At 40.7% G+C, this 18333-nt stretch overlaps 1 protein-coding gene across 1 annotated transcript in view; it reads left to right on the top strand.

Moving 5' to 3' along the window:
* Positions 1–18333, top strand: part of LOC127632067 (cell adhesion molecule DSCAML1-like) — a 175145-nt gene that overhangs the window by 139502 nt on the left and 17310 nt on the right. Inside the window, exons 20-23 of the mRNA XM_052110544.1 lie at positions 5456–5595; positions 15366–15519; positions 16470–16587; positions 17537–17700. Coding sequence (XP_051966504.1) covers positions 5456–5595; positions 15366–15519; positions 16470–16587; positions 17537–17700 — 576 coding nt within the window. The remainder of the gene's footprint in view (positions 1–5455; positions 5596–15365; positions 15520–16469; positions 16588–17536; positions 17701–18333) is intronic.

Here is an 18333-nt window from a genome sequence, read left to right as displayed (position 1 = left end):
ATATTTAAAGATAACTATATAATTATTTCATCATTATACATTGAATTATTTTTATATGAGGGGCTTTCTCAGCAAATATTTGTATATGTGATTAAATTTGATTAATCGTGATAAATTAATCTGGACATTATGTAATTAATTTGATTAAAATGTTTTATCAATTGACAGCCCTACTTTAAATGTTAGTTGGAAATGAACTACAGCTTTATGATAATGAAGCAGAAAATATGGTTGTACTTTCATTATACTTACAGTGTAAGTACCCAAGAAAGTACTGAGTAATATTAGGTAACTACATGTACTGAATAGGGTTTAAGTTTAGGGTTGGGGTCAGGTTTAGGTTTAGTACCTAGTAATTACTGTAGTTGTTTTAATTATATAGTATGTAAATGTAGAACAGTATTGTAAAATAAAGCGCTAACAAAATAAAAAAATGTATTCTCCTTTCAACCGCAGATATTGGTAACCAGCTAGGTCCTCTGTCTCCAACCTATGTAGTAATGTCAAAACTCTGGGTGTCATTCTAGATTCATCTTTGAATTTTGAGAAGCAGATCAGTGCTGTCTTAAACGGCAGTTTTTTCCAGCTTCAATGTATTGCCAAAGTAAAAATATGTTCTGATGAAAAGACCTGGAAACAGTTATTAATGCATTTATTTCTTCTAGGTTAGATTACTGTCTATTTGGGTCTTCCTAAATACTCTCTAGATCATCTGCAAATTCTTTCAGAATGCGGAACCTAGACTTTTAAATGGTGTGAGGAGACGGGAAAATATTACCCCTGTATTGGCCTCATTGCATTGGCTGCCAGTCCGTTTTAGGATCTGTTTTAAAGTGTTATTATTTGTTTTCAAGGCCCTGAATTGACTTGCTCCACAATATTTAATTGAGCTCCTTCAACCATATTCAGCCTCTAGTTCCCTTAGGTCATCTAATCGGTTTCTTCTTTCTGTCCCTCACTCTTGTTTTAAGTCAAAGGGTGGCCAGGCTTTTTCAATGGCGGCTCCTAGACTTTGGAAGAGTCTCCTTTTTTGTATTAGTATATTACAAATAAGGGCTGAAATAGTACATTTTTAATTAGATTGTAAGATTTTATTCCTAATTTTTAGTATTGAATGATAATTATTTATAATTGGCATTGACATTTCTCTTGAGCCCGTCCACCATCTGGGATTACCTTACACGCAAAGGATACATGTGTTGCTCCATGCTGCATTTATTAATTTTTTGTCCTAAAAGGATGTAACTTAATACTGCTACGTACCTTTGGGAACAGCTTTTGCAGCTGGAGCATTCATATAATGCCTTAAAATCATGTCTGGGTAGGCAGCTCACTTGGTTTTGGAAAAGAGATTCAAAGGATTTGATTTGCTGAATATAATTGTGACTGCCCAGTGAGCTTTCAACCTAGACAATGGAGAACCCGTATTCCTTTCAAACACACAGCCACATTATGTGAAAGCCACTTCCTTTTAACACACAACTCCATACAAACTCAAGGGTGTGTGTGTATGCCTGGGTGGGTGGGTGTGGTAGATTGTGGGGTAGGGAACCTTGCCACAGACCTTATTAGCTTGAGGCAAGTGCAGCATGGTCCAGGTCTTGTGGATGCTGGAAACTGTCACCTTGGCGAAATGTAACCTCTAATAATCCATTAGCACAATTAATAAGAATTAAGAAAGGGGGGGGGGGTCTTTATTCTTTGTGGATTATCTGAAATTAATTTTGTGCTTACACTGGTCGGGATAGGATTATGGCAATATCTGTCTCTCCTCTTTTCCCTGGTGGGTTAAGGGGGTTCAGGGAAATAAGGGGTGTCTGGGTCATGGAGAAGAGGAGCGTAGGGATAGGGAATACCACTTATTGTTTTTTTAATCCAATACCAACTCTCTGGTACTCTCTAGTACTGTCAAAGCCAATATTACTGATATCAATACAATACCACTACAAATGGAATGTTTTTGTTAATTCTTGGAATAAAATGGGTAATTATGGTCATTTCAATATTTAGCCAGTTAAAAAGGTAGATGTATAAATGGTATATGCTATTTACACCCTGATACTATTTTCACCCATATTTAAATACTAACATGCAGTATATGGGCATCACGTCTACTCCTAAACCTAACCTTAACCTTACCTTAGAAAAAATAACCTTGGTTTTAATACAGTAACCATGGTGTCACGCGGGAGCGAATGCGATCGACAGTCCCCGCCTCCAGATCAAACCCTTCTCGGCAATCCTTGACATTCACCATGACCAAATCACTGCGATGAAATCAACATTTATATTCATTTTATCTATTATTTTAAGTAGTATTAAAGGAAATATTAAGAGTGGAAATAGAAAATCGAATGGGAAAAAGAGTGGGACAAAAGGCAGATTCAAACCGCTGTCACAAGTACAACAGTACAGATTCACACACCGTCTATACACTCCACGCCACTGCAGTGACAAATACTGATTAGTTTGTCATATATTTCTGTGGTTCCACCAGACTATTGAGGTGCAAATAGCTGTAATGTATGGCATTTGCAGAAGTTTACATACACTTTGTTAGTATTTTGTGGCATTGCCTTTAAATTGTTTAACTTGGGTCAAACGTTTTAGGTTGCCTTTCACAAGCTTCTCACCATAAGTTGCTGGAATTTTTCCCCATTTCTCCAGACAGAACTGGTGTACCTGAGTTTGTAGGCCTCCTTGCTCGCACATGCTTTTTCAGTTCTGCCCACAAATTTTCTATCGGATTGAGGTTAGGGCTTTGTGATGGCCACGCTAAAACCTTGACTTTGCTGTCCTTAAGCCATTTTGCCACAACTTTGGAGGTATGCTTGGGGTCATTGTCCATTTGTGATGAACTTTAATTTCCTAGCTGATGTCTTGAGGTGTTGCTTCAGTAAATCTGCATCATTTTCCTTCCTCATGATGCCATCTATTTTATGAAGAGCACCAGTCCCTCATGCAGCAAAGCACGCACACAACATGATGCTGCCACTACCATGCTTCACGGTTGGGATAGTGTTCTTCGGCTTGCAAGCCTCACCATTTTTCCTCCAAATATAACAATGGTAATTACGGCCAAACAGTTACATTTTTGTTTCATCTGACCAGAGGACATTTCTCCAAAAAGTAAGATCTTGTCCCCATGTGCACTTGCAAAATGTAGTCTGGCTTTTTTATGGGGGTTTAGAGCAATGGTTTCTTCCTTGCTGAGCAGCCTTTCAGGTAATGTCGATATAGGACTTGTTTTACTGTGGACATAGATTTTCACCAGCATCTTCACAAGGTACTTTGCTGTTGTTCTGGGAATAATTCGCAATTTTCACGCCAAACTAAGTTAATCTCTAGGAGACAGAATGTGTCTCCTTCCTGAGCGATATGATGGCTGCAGGGTCCCATGGTGTTTATACTTGCATACTATTGTTTGTACAGATGAACTTGGTACCTTCAGGCATTTGGAAATTGCTCCAAAGGATGAATCAGACTTGCGAAGGTCTACAATTCTTAGCATATTTCTTTTGGTTTTCCCATGATGTCAAGCAAAGAGGCACTGAGTTTGAAGGTAGGCCTTAAAATACATCCACAGGTACACCTCCAATTGACTCCAATGAGACAATTTGCCTATCAGAAGCTAATTGTCTAATTGCCTAAATGCTTGACATAATATTTGGGAATTTTCCAAGCTGCTTAAAGGCACAGTTAACTTCTGACCCACTGGAATTGTGAATTAAAAGTGAAACAATCTCTTGGGCAAAAATACACACTTTGGATCACTATTTTTATGCTATTTCAAGATTGATCCGCCCATCCCTCGATGAGAGATGCAAAGGTATTTTAAAGCTTATAGGAGTGTGCGAAAGTTTAGCAGTACAATATATGTAATGTCAATATGACCAAGGACTTCCTTCTCTATGATTTTAGTTTCACTTTTTTGGACTCTTTCTCTCTTTCTCCCTTTCTCGCTGTATTGTTTTGGACATTTGAGGTGTTTGCAGCTTTTCTGGGGTCTTTTTAAAAATGGTTTATTACAGTGTGCGGAGCTGTGGGTATCTAAAATCGAATTTCACAAATGACTACTATTCTCCATAATTTAAGGCACAAGAAATGCAATTACACCATCACTAATGGTGATTAACCCCACATGGATTAACCCCTGTTAGACTAAACCCTAGTAATGATGACGTTTTTTTTTTCCAAATCCATCTTAATCCCATGCGTCTTCTTGAAAATTGTAGACACACAATCACACTAAAGTATGACGATTATTTCTATGATGCAGAAATAGGGTAGTGGCATAAGGAAGCTGGATTGATTAGTGGTTTTTGGGTCAATCCACTCCAAAAGACCCTGGAACCACACACACTTAACTTTTTTGACATAAACGGTTAACGTCTGAATAAAGTTGAATGCTCGCCTTTCAAAGTATACTTCTTTTGACTGTGCGCATACACAGAAGGTTAGTGCATGTGTGGTACGACTGTTACAACATTCTGGACTATTTCTCTTCAGCGGTTAAACCCATAAAGATGTCTTCATATTCCTTCAGACTTGAGTTTTACAAATGCGGATGTCTCCTGACCTCCTCACACAGGTGCTCTTGACATGGACATCCACTGTTGTTCTTTCCAACTTTGTTGTTTCCTGTTGTTTAGCGGTGATTACATCATCTTCTAGCACTTTATTCATGACAGCAACAGCTCAACTGTGAATGTTGCCACCTTGTGGACCCACTAATAAATGCAAATTCAGAGTATACGGGCCACACGTGATCAATGCTCGAGCACTCTGCTAATGACCAAATTTGTGTCACGTGTCCTGTACACAGACGCTTAGCATTCACGTCTGACCCAAGTATATTTTGTGCTTTAGTCTCAGGGTAAGAAGCTCTGCCTACAGTGCATTTTCTCAAAGTGATTTTCTTTGCCTTCCAGTTTTTCTTACTTTACCTGTAGCTCTCTTCCAAAGTCTAATCTGCCTAGACAGCATTGTAGGGCATCATTGACAGCAAAATGATGCTGCCTTAAGAGCATAATAACTCTTTTGACCAAATTCTAAGGCAGTATTTTATGTTTATTTTGTTCAGTACTGACAAGTATTGATAACGCTACATTTTTATTCTTATTAGAAATCAGTTATGAGTTGCATCTTTGGTGCACATCACATGAGGGACATTGTTTTTGTGACACTTGGAGTTGCTGCCTAATTAGAATGTTCCAAATCAGGATACTTTTGAGAGTCCATGTCAGTTAGGATGCTGCCTTTGTAGGCAGTAGAGAGAAGACAGAAAGGCAGCTCACTAGGTTTTGGAACCAGGATCCTAAAAAGTTTAGAAAAATTTTGAAAAATTTAAAAAAATTTGTAAGAACATAAAAATCGTTAGCCATGTTTTTATCAAAAAAATACACCACTATGCCCCTGTCAGACATGAATCTAGATTTCTTTCTATCTCTCTCAGACCCTGGTCCTCCAGCAGGCATCAAAGCCGTGCCATCTTCTACCAGCAGCGTGGTGGTCTCCTGGCTTCCCCCTGTCAAGCCCAATGGTATCATCCGCAAATACACAATCTACTGCTCCAGCCCTGGATCGGGCCAACCGGTAAGGCAAGAAAGGGAAAATGTCTTTTTAACGATCATTTTAACATTGGCATCTCTTGGTTAAGTAATATTTTTATAAGCAGGAATATTTGTGTTGGTGTGTGTGTGTTTGAAGCATGCAAGAGTTAATATCGCTGTGTTTCTGCACATAATATGTGCCTTATTTCATAGGGGTTTGTGAGGGGTGTGTAAAATAATTGTGTATTTTACAGTCTGAGAGTGTTCTTTTAATTCTAAGTGTACATTTTTGTTTATTTCATAGTGTTGTCTATTTGTGTCTGGATGTGTGGCAAGTGTCTTTTTAATCTCTGTATGTGTAAGGTTGTGCTGCAGTATCAGCAGGATATGTGTGTGTAATTGTGTGTGTGTAAATGAGAGGCTCATACTGCAGTGTGTGCATGCAAGCTCACCCTCCCAAACTCATTTGCATATCTGCGTCTCATCTCGTTGCCTAGACAACCTCATCTGTTCATCAGGGAGGGCAGGAAACAAGCTGACAGCACACACACACACACAAACACACACACACACACATCACACAGGATCTATCACATTTATAACCACCTCTTTGACAAACATTCACACACACACACACACACACACACACACATAATTTGTTTACTCTCTTACTGAATTAATGTACCTGTCCATATTTACACAAGCTCACTCTCTTTATCTCTTTCACTCATTCACAAATCACTCCTCTCTCTCTCTCTCTCTCTCTCTCTCTCTCTCTCTCTCTCTCTCTCTCTCTCTCTCTCTCTCTCTGGCCTCTTACGGAGTATAGGGGTGATTACTATGTAAATGAGTGTGAGAGGAGAAGGTGGAAGGGGGGTCAGACTCAGTGTGCGGGGAGTACTTTTGTTCCTCTTTTCATTATCTCCCTCTATCGCTCCCCGGATAACCGCTATCTCTACACCGGAGGAATATTTTAATATCTGTTACACCACTTCACCCCTCCCACGTGCACCTCTGTTTCCTGATTCACGCAGAGAGAGACAGTGAGAGAGGAGGAAAAAGGTGAATCGAAATGAACAAGGGAGAAAGGAGGTAGCAATTTCAGGGGTAGATTGAGATTGTGTACCAAAGAGAGAGGAACCTAGTGAGCTACCGACCTAGACAGCATTTTAGACATGAAGACTGGTAAATGCGTTGACAGTAATTTGAAATATTTTATTCAATACCACAAAGTATAGAAAAAAGTCCAATATAGGCCTAATCAGAACCCAATATATCTGTGCTATGTATTGCTTTGTTAGCTTAGCAACATGCTAACATCCCACTTTATTGACCCTTTTCTCAGAGTATGATGATATTTTGGTTATTGGGTCCGGTCTCTACATTTCCTTCCCAGCAAAGGTCCGGATGTGCACATTACATGGTGTCAGTAGTTATATGTCTAGCAAATAATGTATCTTTTTTTAAATAGTTTTATAGCTTGCCACATTGGCAGCAATAGTATTTTGTAAAAAAAAAAAATTCTTCTAACTTAACTGTAACCCCTGTTCCCTGATAAAAGCGGAACGAGATTCTGCGCTGATTTAGCGCTTTGGGAACAACTTTAGGTGTGACCAGCTGTGAATATGTGTGCAACACGTCAATGAAATTGACTAGAATGTATAGCCTCTGCTAATGCCATCATTGGATGCACCTGTAGCAGGGCTATAAATAGATGCATCACAGGTGCATCGTCAAGTATTTTGTCTGAAGAGTAGTCCTGGGGCATCCCAGTGCGGCAATGAAGTGCAGCATCTTGTTCCGCTGTTATCAGGGAACAGGGGATACAGTTAAGTAAACTGAGACGTTCCCTATCAAAAAGCTACACTTTGATGCTGCGCTGATTTAGCACTTTGGGAACGAGAATGCCCACGCCGCTGCACTGTGGATATCCGGACCCTTGCGGTTGTGTAGTTGTGCTCACAAGAGCACGAGAGGTCTCAGACATGAGCTTGTGATGTTGACTCAAGGACATAAGAGCCCGGAGTGGGATGAACATCCAAACTATAAAATCTTAGGAATGTGTGCGGAGAGGACCAGCCTGCCGCATCACAAACATGCTGCAGAGGGACACCTCTATCCAAGGCTTTAGAGGAGGTACCTACTGGCGAAGCTTGACCGCAATAGCGTCCCTCACCCAATGCGACATTGTCTACTTGGTGGCGGCCGCCTCCCTGTTGCGGCCTCCATGGCAAACGACAAACGTTGCCCTGACTTACCCCACTGGCTAGAGCGGTGGACATAAGTCTGAAGGGCACGGACCAGACAAAATCTGTGAAGTCTTTCCAGCTCTGGCGTTGTAAATGGCGGGGAGCAGAAGGCTACAAGAGTGACCGAATGTAAAGTCGAGAATGGTAAAATGGTCTGCACTTATATAGCGCCTTTTTAACTTTAACGGTATTCAAAGCACTTTACACTGTGACTCATTCACCCATTCGCACACACATTCATACACCAATGGCGGCAGAGCTTCCATGTAAGGTGCTAGCCTGCCATTGGGAGTAACTCGGGGTTCAGTGTCTTGCCCAAGGACACTTCGGCATGTGGAGTCGTGTGGGCCAGGATTCGAACCTGCGATTAGTGGCCAACCCGCTCTACCAACTGAGCCACAGCCACCCACGAAAGGAACCTTAGGCAGGTATTCAGGATGAGGGTGCAAAATTGCTTTAGCCATTCCTGGGGCAAAATCTAAGCAGGCTGGCAAGACAGACAGAGCCTGTAAGATACCCACATCTTTTTAGAGAAGTAATTTCCATAAGAAAAAACATCTTGAGAGTCAGAAGTTTATGAGACACTGACTCATGACTATGATGATATTTTGGTGATTGGGTCCGGTCTCTACATTTCCTTCCCAGCAAAGGTCCGGATGTGCACATTACATTGTGTCAGTAGTTATATGTCTAGCAAATAATGTATCTTTTTTAAATAGTTTTATAGCTTGCCACATTGGCAGCAATAGTATTTTGTAAAAAAAAAAAAAATTCTTCTAACTTAACTGTAACCCCTGTTCCCTGATAAAAGCGGAACGAGATGCTGCGCTGATTTAGCGCTTTGGGAACAACTTTAGGTGTGCCCAGCTGTGAATATGTGTGCAACATGTCAATGAAATTGACTAGAATTTATAGCCTCTGCTGATGACATCATTGGATGCACCTGTAGCAGGGCTATAAATAGATGCATCACAGGTGCATCGTCAAGTATTTTGTCTGAAGAGCAGTCCTGGGGCATCCCAGTGTGGCAATGAAGCGCAGCATCTCGTTTCGCTGTTATCAGGGAACAGGGGTTACAGTTAAGTAAACTGAGACTATCAAAAAGCTACACTTTGATGCTGCGCTGATTTAGCGCTTTGGGAACGAGAATGCCCACGCCTCCGCACTCCGGATATCCGGACCCTTACGGTTGTCTAGTTGTGCTCACAAGAGCGCAAGAGGTCTTAGACATAAGGGCATGACGACAAGGGAAGTATAAGGTTTCCTCCATGAACGAGAGAGCACGTCACGGAGGTCATCAAAGAAAGGACTGATGAGGCGTTCCCTTCCCTTGGCCACCAGACAGAAATCTGTCCTCCAACTTGGAGCGTTTGGAGGTCTCTTGTTCGCGTGGCCAGTCAAATTGAAGCCTGGCCACCGCATGAGTAATCACCTCGAGTAATTCCTCCGATGATTTATTATCATGCACGGTATGCTCAGAGGAGGGTAACTCGAAGTCTGCAGACTCAAGAGATTCACGGTCCCCCTTATGAACCAAAGAGGCGCCGGAGCGCGCTTCAGGATCACGGGAAGGACCAGCTGGATGTGATCAAAACTGGTGTGTGTCCCTCTCAACCATAGAGTGTAAAATCAGTCTTTTTTTTGTTAAAAAAAGAGAAAGGTTTCTGCGCACTGTCTAACAAAATCTAACTCCTAACAGAGGAACGTAGAACGTTTCTGACAGGCTCAACACAAGCACAACACACACAGAGTGATCTGAAGACAAAAGATCTGACGATGCACCTGTGACGCATCTATTTATAGCCCTGCTAAAGGCGCATCCAATGATGTCATCAGCAGAGGCTATAAATTCTAGTCAATTTCATTGACATGTTGCACACATATTTACAGCTGGTCACACCATAAGTTGTTCCCAAAGCGCTAATTCAGCGCAGCATCAAAGTGTAGCTTTTTGATAGGGAACTGCCTTTTTTAACAGCGTTAAAAACTAGCAAACTTCATATTTTAAATTTTTGTATTTATTGTAAATTTATAACATTTTACCTTATATTGTATTGTTAGGTTAGCAACATGAAAACATTATACTTAATGTGCTAAAAGCACATAAAAAACAATGCTGCGATGGGTTTCATATACAGCTGCTGAGGGAGTGACAGTAAATGCGGTGTCTTTCTCTAATTGCTGTAATCCACTGCTGATATTTTTACCTATTTTTTAAAGTTGTGTTAGTGGAGTATTTATTTTACCTTTGAGCAAAAAGAAATGCAAAAATAATATTTGCTGTTGTCTCCCATTCACCGCTATAGATGTTTACACTGCTATAGTTTACTACCTTATTCCAATCCCGAATTCATGAGTTCACATGTTCATGTAATCTTTGAAATGAAAAGTACGTAAACATTTGTGGCCCCCAGACTTCCTTGTCTGATTTAGTAACTAGCCACGTGGAATTGGGGTGGCGGAGGGATGCTGGAAGAACTGTGGCAGGACAGAAGTAAGCAGCGGCTTATTTACGCTTACTCCAGCGTTGATTGGTTGGATTAAATGAACATGCACCTCCCGAAATTTTGTTAAGAACTTAATTTCATGAGTTCACATGTTCATGTAATCTTTCAAATGAAGCAAAGGTAAACATTTGTTGCTCACTGTCCATAATGGAGGGCTCAAGCTGGAGACCCAATTTCCAATGCACTAAGCCCTTGTGGTGGCATAGTGACTCAATCCAAGATGTGGAGGACACATTTTTTTGCCTCCACATCTGAGACCATCAATCCGTGCATCTTATCACGTGGCTTGTTGAGCACGTTACCGTGGAGACATGGCATGTGTGGAGGCGTCACTCTATTCTCCGTGGCATCAACGCAGAACTCACGACGCACACCACAGAGAGAAAGAACCACATTATAGCGACCTCGAGGAGGTTACTCCATGTGACTCTAGTCTCCCTAGCAACTGGGCCAAATTTTGTTGCTTAGGAGACCTGGTTGGAGTCACTCAGCACTCCCTGGATTCGAACTTGCGACTCCAGGGGTGGTAGTCAGCATCTTTACTTGCTGAGCTACCCAGGCCCCCAGAAACGCTTAGCTTTAAGAGGCACTGGCGATTAGGGTATTTAACGAGTAGTGGAGAACGAAATGTTGCATCTGCGGACACCTTAGGGGGAAAGCAATGGACACTTATGATTTCTATAATTATTACAACTTATTATTGGTAGAGAAGCGGTGCTAAATTCAATGGCCTTCAAGGGTGATTAAAATCTAGCAAGTAGTTCCAGGGCACCTTACTGATTTACGGATTGCAGCAATTGAGAGAAGGGTGTTTAGATTGCCCTGATAGGGAGATTAACTTGGTCAGTTTTCCTTATTTAGGCTTAAACAACCATCAGAGGCCTACGGACCATAGAGGGATTAACATTTAATCAGTTGTGGTATGGAAGTGCATGAGCAGTGGTGATCGCTAGATCCAAGCAGGTGAATAAAGGAAGTTTATTGTAGTGGAAAAATAGTGTTCTCATTTCCATATCATTGTAAGCAGGGTAGAGGATGCAGAAACAAACTTAACTTATTTGCTTGATTAAATTTCTGGGTCATATGTGAAGCAATCAGGATACTTTACAAATTTACGTATGTGCATAATGTGACGACTTATAAAGGGATGATTTGTCATTAAATTAGTAGGCAATTGAAACTAAAGTTATTGGATGAATGTCCGTGGTCTGATATTATTTAGCTTATATGTATGGTTTGGGAGTTTAGTAGATTATTCTATGAACGTAATAAGTAATTAAATAATTCTGTATTATATTGGGATGAGATGACTCATCTCGTTATGACATGGAGTTTGTGCCTGAGAATTGGATTTAAAATATACTGTATGGACACCATCTGCTGTTGTTTAAATACTGCTTCTTTATATTATAGCCTGTACTAAATTCTACAGAATAACTGAAATATTCGGAGGATAAAAGGCTAATTCTAGGCCGAATCATCTGGCGCTAATTTCAGCACGTTACTTTAAGATTGTGTGGAGCGCTGAATTATGACAGATTTTCTGAGCCACTTTAAAAGGTAGACACAGGTACAAATTAGGCTCTAAGGTAAAATTTAAGAGTCTATGTTCCATTCATTTAGAATTGCTTTAAAATAACCGACAACATGTGACACAATAGAGAAGACTTTTCTGTGAGATTAAAGAGATAACGTTCTTCCTGGTTTGTGGGAGGAGAGAAAGTCATATGACGGCCTATAATTAAACGTTTGCAGTTTACTGCGTGGTTATCAGAGTTGTGTGGCAATGCGATCGCAAATGCTGTGAGGAGGCAAGACTCGTTGCGAAATTAAGTAGTGATGTGGAGAGCAACACGCCGCATGTGGAGCCGTACTTTGCTTGCGTTTGCTCGCACAGAAGCTGTATGCAGCCGCACGCAGATGCTGCTGCGGCAGCGAGCTCACACTAAAAGGTCACTCTGGTTTGGAGAGATGTTTATAATTTAGACTAGCGGTCGTTTGAGAGGAAGTTTGCTAGTTGTGTGATTGGCCCTGCATTCCAAATGGAATAAATCACCCTCCGAAGGGCATTTTGAAGGGAGAACAATAATGATAGTCTTGTGAAATAGCTTTGAACATAAGGTCCAATAAAAGGCGAGTTCAGAAAGCCCCACAACGTTTAGCCATCACAGTGGGTTGAAAGTCTTTGAAGGGAATAGGGCATAGGAATGATCACTTCTGATGGAATGCCCAGTAGAGCGGGCTCCACGGCGAAGTTATCAGGGCTGAGAGGAATTAAACACCTGAGCGGGAGAACCAGTTTGAAACTTGAGTGTGTTGGAATATCAGTTCAGTTTGAAATCAGTGCTGTACTTTGATTCCCTTGACTCAATTTAAAGCTGTGATGGAGCTCAAGTGACTTGAAGCCGGAGCAGCATCCAAATGTGGAGGCACTGCTCCGGGTGGAAGTTAAGATGAGAGGACCTGTGTACGCCTATTGAGCTGTTCTACAGGTATACAGCGATGCAGTGGCCACTTCCGGTGACAGCTTCAATGCCAGGTTCTGCTTCGTTGAGGATAGAAAGAAAGAAGAAAGAAAGAAAGAAAGAAAGAAAGAAAGAAAGAAAGAAAGAAAGGTATGGCAGAAACAATAGTTAAAGTGGCAGCTGCTGTTGAGCTTACCTGATGAGGGCAAATACTTTGCACATTGTAGGTCATCTGTTGCATGGATCTGGTGCGGGTAAGTGGGCAGGGCCAAATGCCGGAAGAAGTGTCATAGGACAGATGTAAGCAGTGTTGCCAATTATTTATCATGGGAAGTCTCACTGAAATGTCATTAAAAGTAGCTAAATCATGTGATGGCGTAATTTATCATGTATGTCAAATTTACATATGTAAATGAATTGGTGAAAAAAGCTATGGCAATTCTTTAAAGGTGTAGAGCAATTTTTTCTTTTTTTTTTAAGAACTAATAATTTAACAATTAGTATTTAACCACTAATTATTTAGCTATCACTAATTGAACTTGTCAAACAATCTGACAGTGGGGGATTTCTATTAATTTTTATATTTTTTATTTATTTTGTAAACTACATTAATGAACAATGACAAAGTTCAAAATTATCCAATAAAAAGCAACCAGGGGTAGGCCGCAGTGTAGTGTTGGGGAGGGTTTGTTTTTTATGATTTGTTTTTAAACATGGATTTTTATGCCTCATAATGACTCATGTGGAGCTGTTTTGAAGATATGTAATATATATATATATATATTTTTTTTTTTTTTTTTTACATGTATGTATGTTTTGTGATGCTGATCCAGTGTTACTATGCCACAATGACTTTTTGACAGTGACATCTCATCTGTTCATATCACTTATCTCTACAATTTATTATATCCTCTACATATCCATTCCATTCACTCTCTCTTTCTCTGTCTCGCCCTGCTAGATCATTTCTCAATGTTCTTCTATCACTCTAGGCTGACTTTTCTTCTAAAAGGTTTAGTTAAGCAGACATTTGCAGTTATGCATTTTGCAGACACTTTTATCCAAAGTAACTTACGGTGCATTAAAACTATACATCACGTGTGTTTCCTGGACATCAAACCCATGACCTTGGTGAAGCAAGCACAATGCAGTACCACTTGAGGTACTGAAAAAACAAAAGTGTTAGTGCCAGGGCCAAGTGTACGACAGGAGGAAGGATTCAGGGTGATTGGTGGGAATGCCAGTGTGTGTGTTTGTGTATGTATATCTGTGGGCATCAGACATTTACCATGACAAGCATGCGTTTGGACAGCAGACACACGGCTCTATTAAATACACAGCAATTACTGAACTGCTTGCAGCGCAGCCTAACACAATGTCATTTCTGTGTGAGTTTATACAGTGATATGGTTATGTTTTTGTTGTGCGTTATAGTAAAAGTGAATATAATAATATTATTACTGATTGAGTGTGTGTGTGTGTGTGTGTGTGAGCGTGTATTTATCACTTTGTGGGGACCAAATGTCCCCATAAGGATAGTAAAACCCGAAATTTTTGACCTTGTGGGGACATTTTGTCGGTCCCCATGAGGAAAACAGCTTATAAATCATACTATATTATGTTTTTTGAAAATGTAAAAATGCAGAAAGTTTTCTGTGAGGGTTAGGTTTAGGGGTAGGGTTAGGTTTAGGGGATAGAATATAAAGTTTGTACAGTATAAAAACCATTATGTCTATGGAAAGTCCCCATAAAACATGGAAACACAACAAGTGTGTGTGTGTGTGTGTGTGTGTGTGTGTGTGTGTGTGTGTGTGTGTGTGTGCAGGCGTGTTTGGGTGCTTTATAAGGTTACAAACTGGTAATTAATTACAAGGGTATTATGCTATAAATGTGGTTTATGAGGACATTTCTAGTGTCCCCATATTTCAAATCGCTTAAAAACATATTAAACCATATTTTTTAGAAAATGTAAAAATGCTGAAAGTTTTTTGTGAGGATTAGGTTTAGGGGTAGGTTTAGGGTTAGGGGATAGAATCTATAATTCATTCAGTATAAACATTATTATGTCTATGTAGAGTCCTCATAAGGATAACCGCACCAACATTGTGTGTGTGTGTGTGTGTGTGTGTGTGTGTGTGTGTGTGTGTGTGTGTGTGTGTGTGTGTGTGTGTGTAACACATGCTGAGGTGAGCAGCAGATATCTCTCATGAGTCGGCTTCTATTGTTAGTGTTATATGAGGCTGACTGATCTAGTGTGTCAAGGGGCATTGTTTTTTTTTACCCTCTCATCTACTTGTGTAAGGCCCCCTGGGACTCTCTCTCTCTCTCTCTCTCTCTCTCTACACACACACACACACACACACACACACACACACACACAGAGTTCAGCATTTTCCAGCTACAAAAATGAAAGCAGTAGTATCATTCAATATCTTCTAATCTAAAATTGACTATTGTACCCAATCTTTGTGTGAGCTTTGTATTATTATGCTTATTAATGTATCTCGTTGATAGCTTAGCAACATGCTAATACCATGGTTTTTTGTTGTTGTTGTTTTTTGTAACCTTACACGTGTTTTGCAATGATCTCAGGCACCCAGTGAATATGAAGCCAACCCTGAGCTGTTGATATATCGAATCACCCACCTGAACCGGGGTCAGCAGTACCTGATCTGGGCGGCCGCCGTCACTACTGCTGGTCGAGGCAACATCAGCGAGAAGGTCACCGTTGAGCCTGCTGGCAAAGGTGTGTACCCCTGACTAGAGCTTAATTTGGAATTAAGTAAGCAAGTTATTAACGTAGACAGTCAGATGCTCATCTTCATGAAGGTCAATGTCTGAGAATCATGTTTGTACTTGACCGCATGCAATAAAGTAGAAGAAATATGGTCTCATAATGGACAGTTTGACAGAAATGTTAAGGATGGCTGCAAATTAGTTTTATTTACCAAGCTTTTATGTAGAAATTTAAAACTGATTTATATAGTTAAGGTCCTGTGTGATCACAGGAAGTTATGGGTCATTTTCTGTCACTGTTCCTCTCTTCCTCTGTTTTTCCTCCTTTTCTCCCATTACCCTCTGTCTGTCCATTCTCTCCTGATGGATTGGGGGATAAACTGTTTTTTATTATTTGGACAGGAGTTAAGGTAACTAAATGAGAGAGAGAGATGGCAAACAATGACCCAGCCAATAAGCCAGACAATAGAGAGAGAGGAAGAAAATGAAGGGGGTAGTTCAATAATTTTTTTTCTGGGTCAGAAATCAATAGAAGAAATGTATGTGTGTGTGTGTGTGTGTGTGTGTGTGTGTGTGTGTGTGTGTGTGTGTGTGTGTGTGTGTGTGTGTGTGTGTGTGTGTGTGTGTGTGTGTGTGTGTGTGTGTGTGTGTGTGTGTGTGTGTGTGTGCGCGTGCATGCGTGTTTGTGTTCTTTTCATTCAACTACTCAAAAGCAAAATTATTTGAAGTTTAATGAGTTCTTTGACAGCTTATGCGCAACAAGTGAATTCCCTTTGTATAGCTTTCTTACTTACATGTCTGTTGTCCCTAAATGCATACTTTTTAAAATGACAACTATAACATTTCTGTTTTCAAATATTTCTCAGAAGGGTCAGACACCCCTAATCCCCCTCATAATTCCCACTTTGTGTATATCCAATGGTTCCGGATGTAGAGTAACCCTGCATTTCTCATTCTCAGCTCCTGCTAAAATTCTGTCTTTCGGTGGAACGGTGACCACCCCATGGATGAAGGAAGTGCGGCTGCCATGCAGCTCGGTGGGCGAGCCGACACCCACCATTAAATGGACCAAAGACAGGTCTGACATCAGATTTTATAACATACTGTACATGGGAATACTGTGTCTGTCCCATCTGTCTGACAGAATTTTCATTTTTGAGTGGACTATTCCTTCAAGCTTCTTTTTGCTCATAGAAAGTCCTCTGGTTAGTAAAAGTTGACGAGTTCGTAGAGCTTTTTTTGTTAAAAGATGCAAGTATGGTCATAATAAAAAATGGTACAACACAATGGGGGATATTCACATGGAAGGAATTGTGCCCAGTAAAAGTGTCAGTTATTTGCACTGTCTGCGCTGGTTTTACCGCTCGAAGCAATTACTGAAGGAGTTATGGTGATTAGGCAATGGTGCAGACCTGCCCACAAAATTGCTCCTGAATGTAATTAGCACACTCAATTCCGATCCTGCGGGCTAGCAAAAGATGCAGCAGACCGCCGTTATCTAACACACTTTGGCAGGACTTAACAGCATCACTGACTACTGTGATCCAGACACCTGAATCATCGATTTAACATCCCGAAAATGCGCTTGACTACACCGTGGATCTGAATGTATACCAGGTTATGACACTCCGTTATTCTCCATCATTCAATGACTGCTGATATTATTGACAGAAAATGTACACATGTACATCACTTTTTTACAAATAAAATTAATTTTAACGCCTGCTTTCACCTGGCGAAAATAGTGCGACGTGAATTGCGGGCAGGACATTTTTATGGATGAAGCAAAATCTATAATAAGCCTATTTTTCAAAATGAGACGTGCTTGCTCGAAAATAAATTATATTGACTTAATTGAAATACTTAAGAGCAGCGCAAATTCAGCACTGATTGTGCCTGCTAGCGAACTCGCCACTACATTGCGGGATGTTAGTGAATAAGCCAAAAGTGGTGCATCTGTTCAGTGAATTCCCCTATTGACCTCAGCTGAATAAAACTGAGTGCAGATCATTATCTGATGCTTACAGTGAGGACACCGCCATCCCGGTCACTCAAGACGGTCAACGTAACATCCTTTCAAACGGAACCCTGGTGCTGCGCTCCGTTAAAGCCGAGGATTCAGGGTACTACACCTGCACAGCCACCAACACGCTGGGATTTGACACAATCATCGTAAACTTGCTGGTGCAAGGTAAGGAACAGTATATTTCTACACAGTACTGTAAAATATGAAGGTGGCCATGATTTTGTCAAGTAGGACATGTTCTTGTAGAGTGATTTTAGAGGGCCAACCCTCCTGGGCTGGAGTTGGGGCTTGAACAACATGTGTAACGTTAGCCAGCTGGTACGTGATAGCTGTGCAGAGCGTAAACCTCACTCTCCTGGCTTTAAGAGAGATGCACTAGCGTCCAAGGCTTTAGGCTATGGCTTTTATAGCCGCCTTGTTAGCACGTCCAACTCTCATGCCGGGGATCGCCGGTTCAAATTCTACTTGGGAGGGCCGAATAGGACTGGTGACACTTGTGCTGTGACCCAGATAGGAGTGAAGTTTAGGGAGGTGAATATAATGGTATCCAGCTGGTATGTGATAGCTGTGCAATGTGTAAACCTCACTCTCCTCACTAAAGGACACATGCACATCAACCAATCGTTTCCCTCTCATTTTTAGGGATAGAACTGTTTCTTTGACAGGACTGTTGTTCCAGAACAAACAAAAGATGTTTATCCAGGAATACGTCTTACAAAAACACAATGACCAAAATTTGAAAAATGGCACAGCTTGAATGTTATGAGATGTATGTATTGTATGTAATGAGGTGTAACC

The sequence above is a fragment of the Xyrauchen texanus genome, chromosome 38, assembly GCF_025860055.1.
Source record: "Xyrauchen texanus isolate HMW12.3.18 chromosome 38, RBS_HiC_50CHRs, whole genome shotgun sequence".
Classification (NCBI taxonomy): domain Eukaryota; kingdom Metazoa; phylum Chordata; class Actinopteri; order Cypriniformes; family Catostomidae; genus Xyrauchen; species Xyrauchen texanus.
This window is presented reverse-complemented; position numbering and strand designations above follow the sequence as displayed.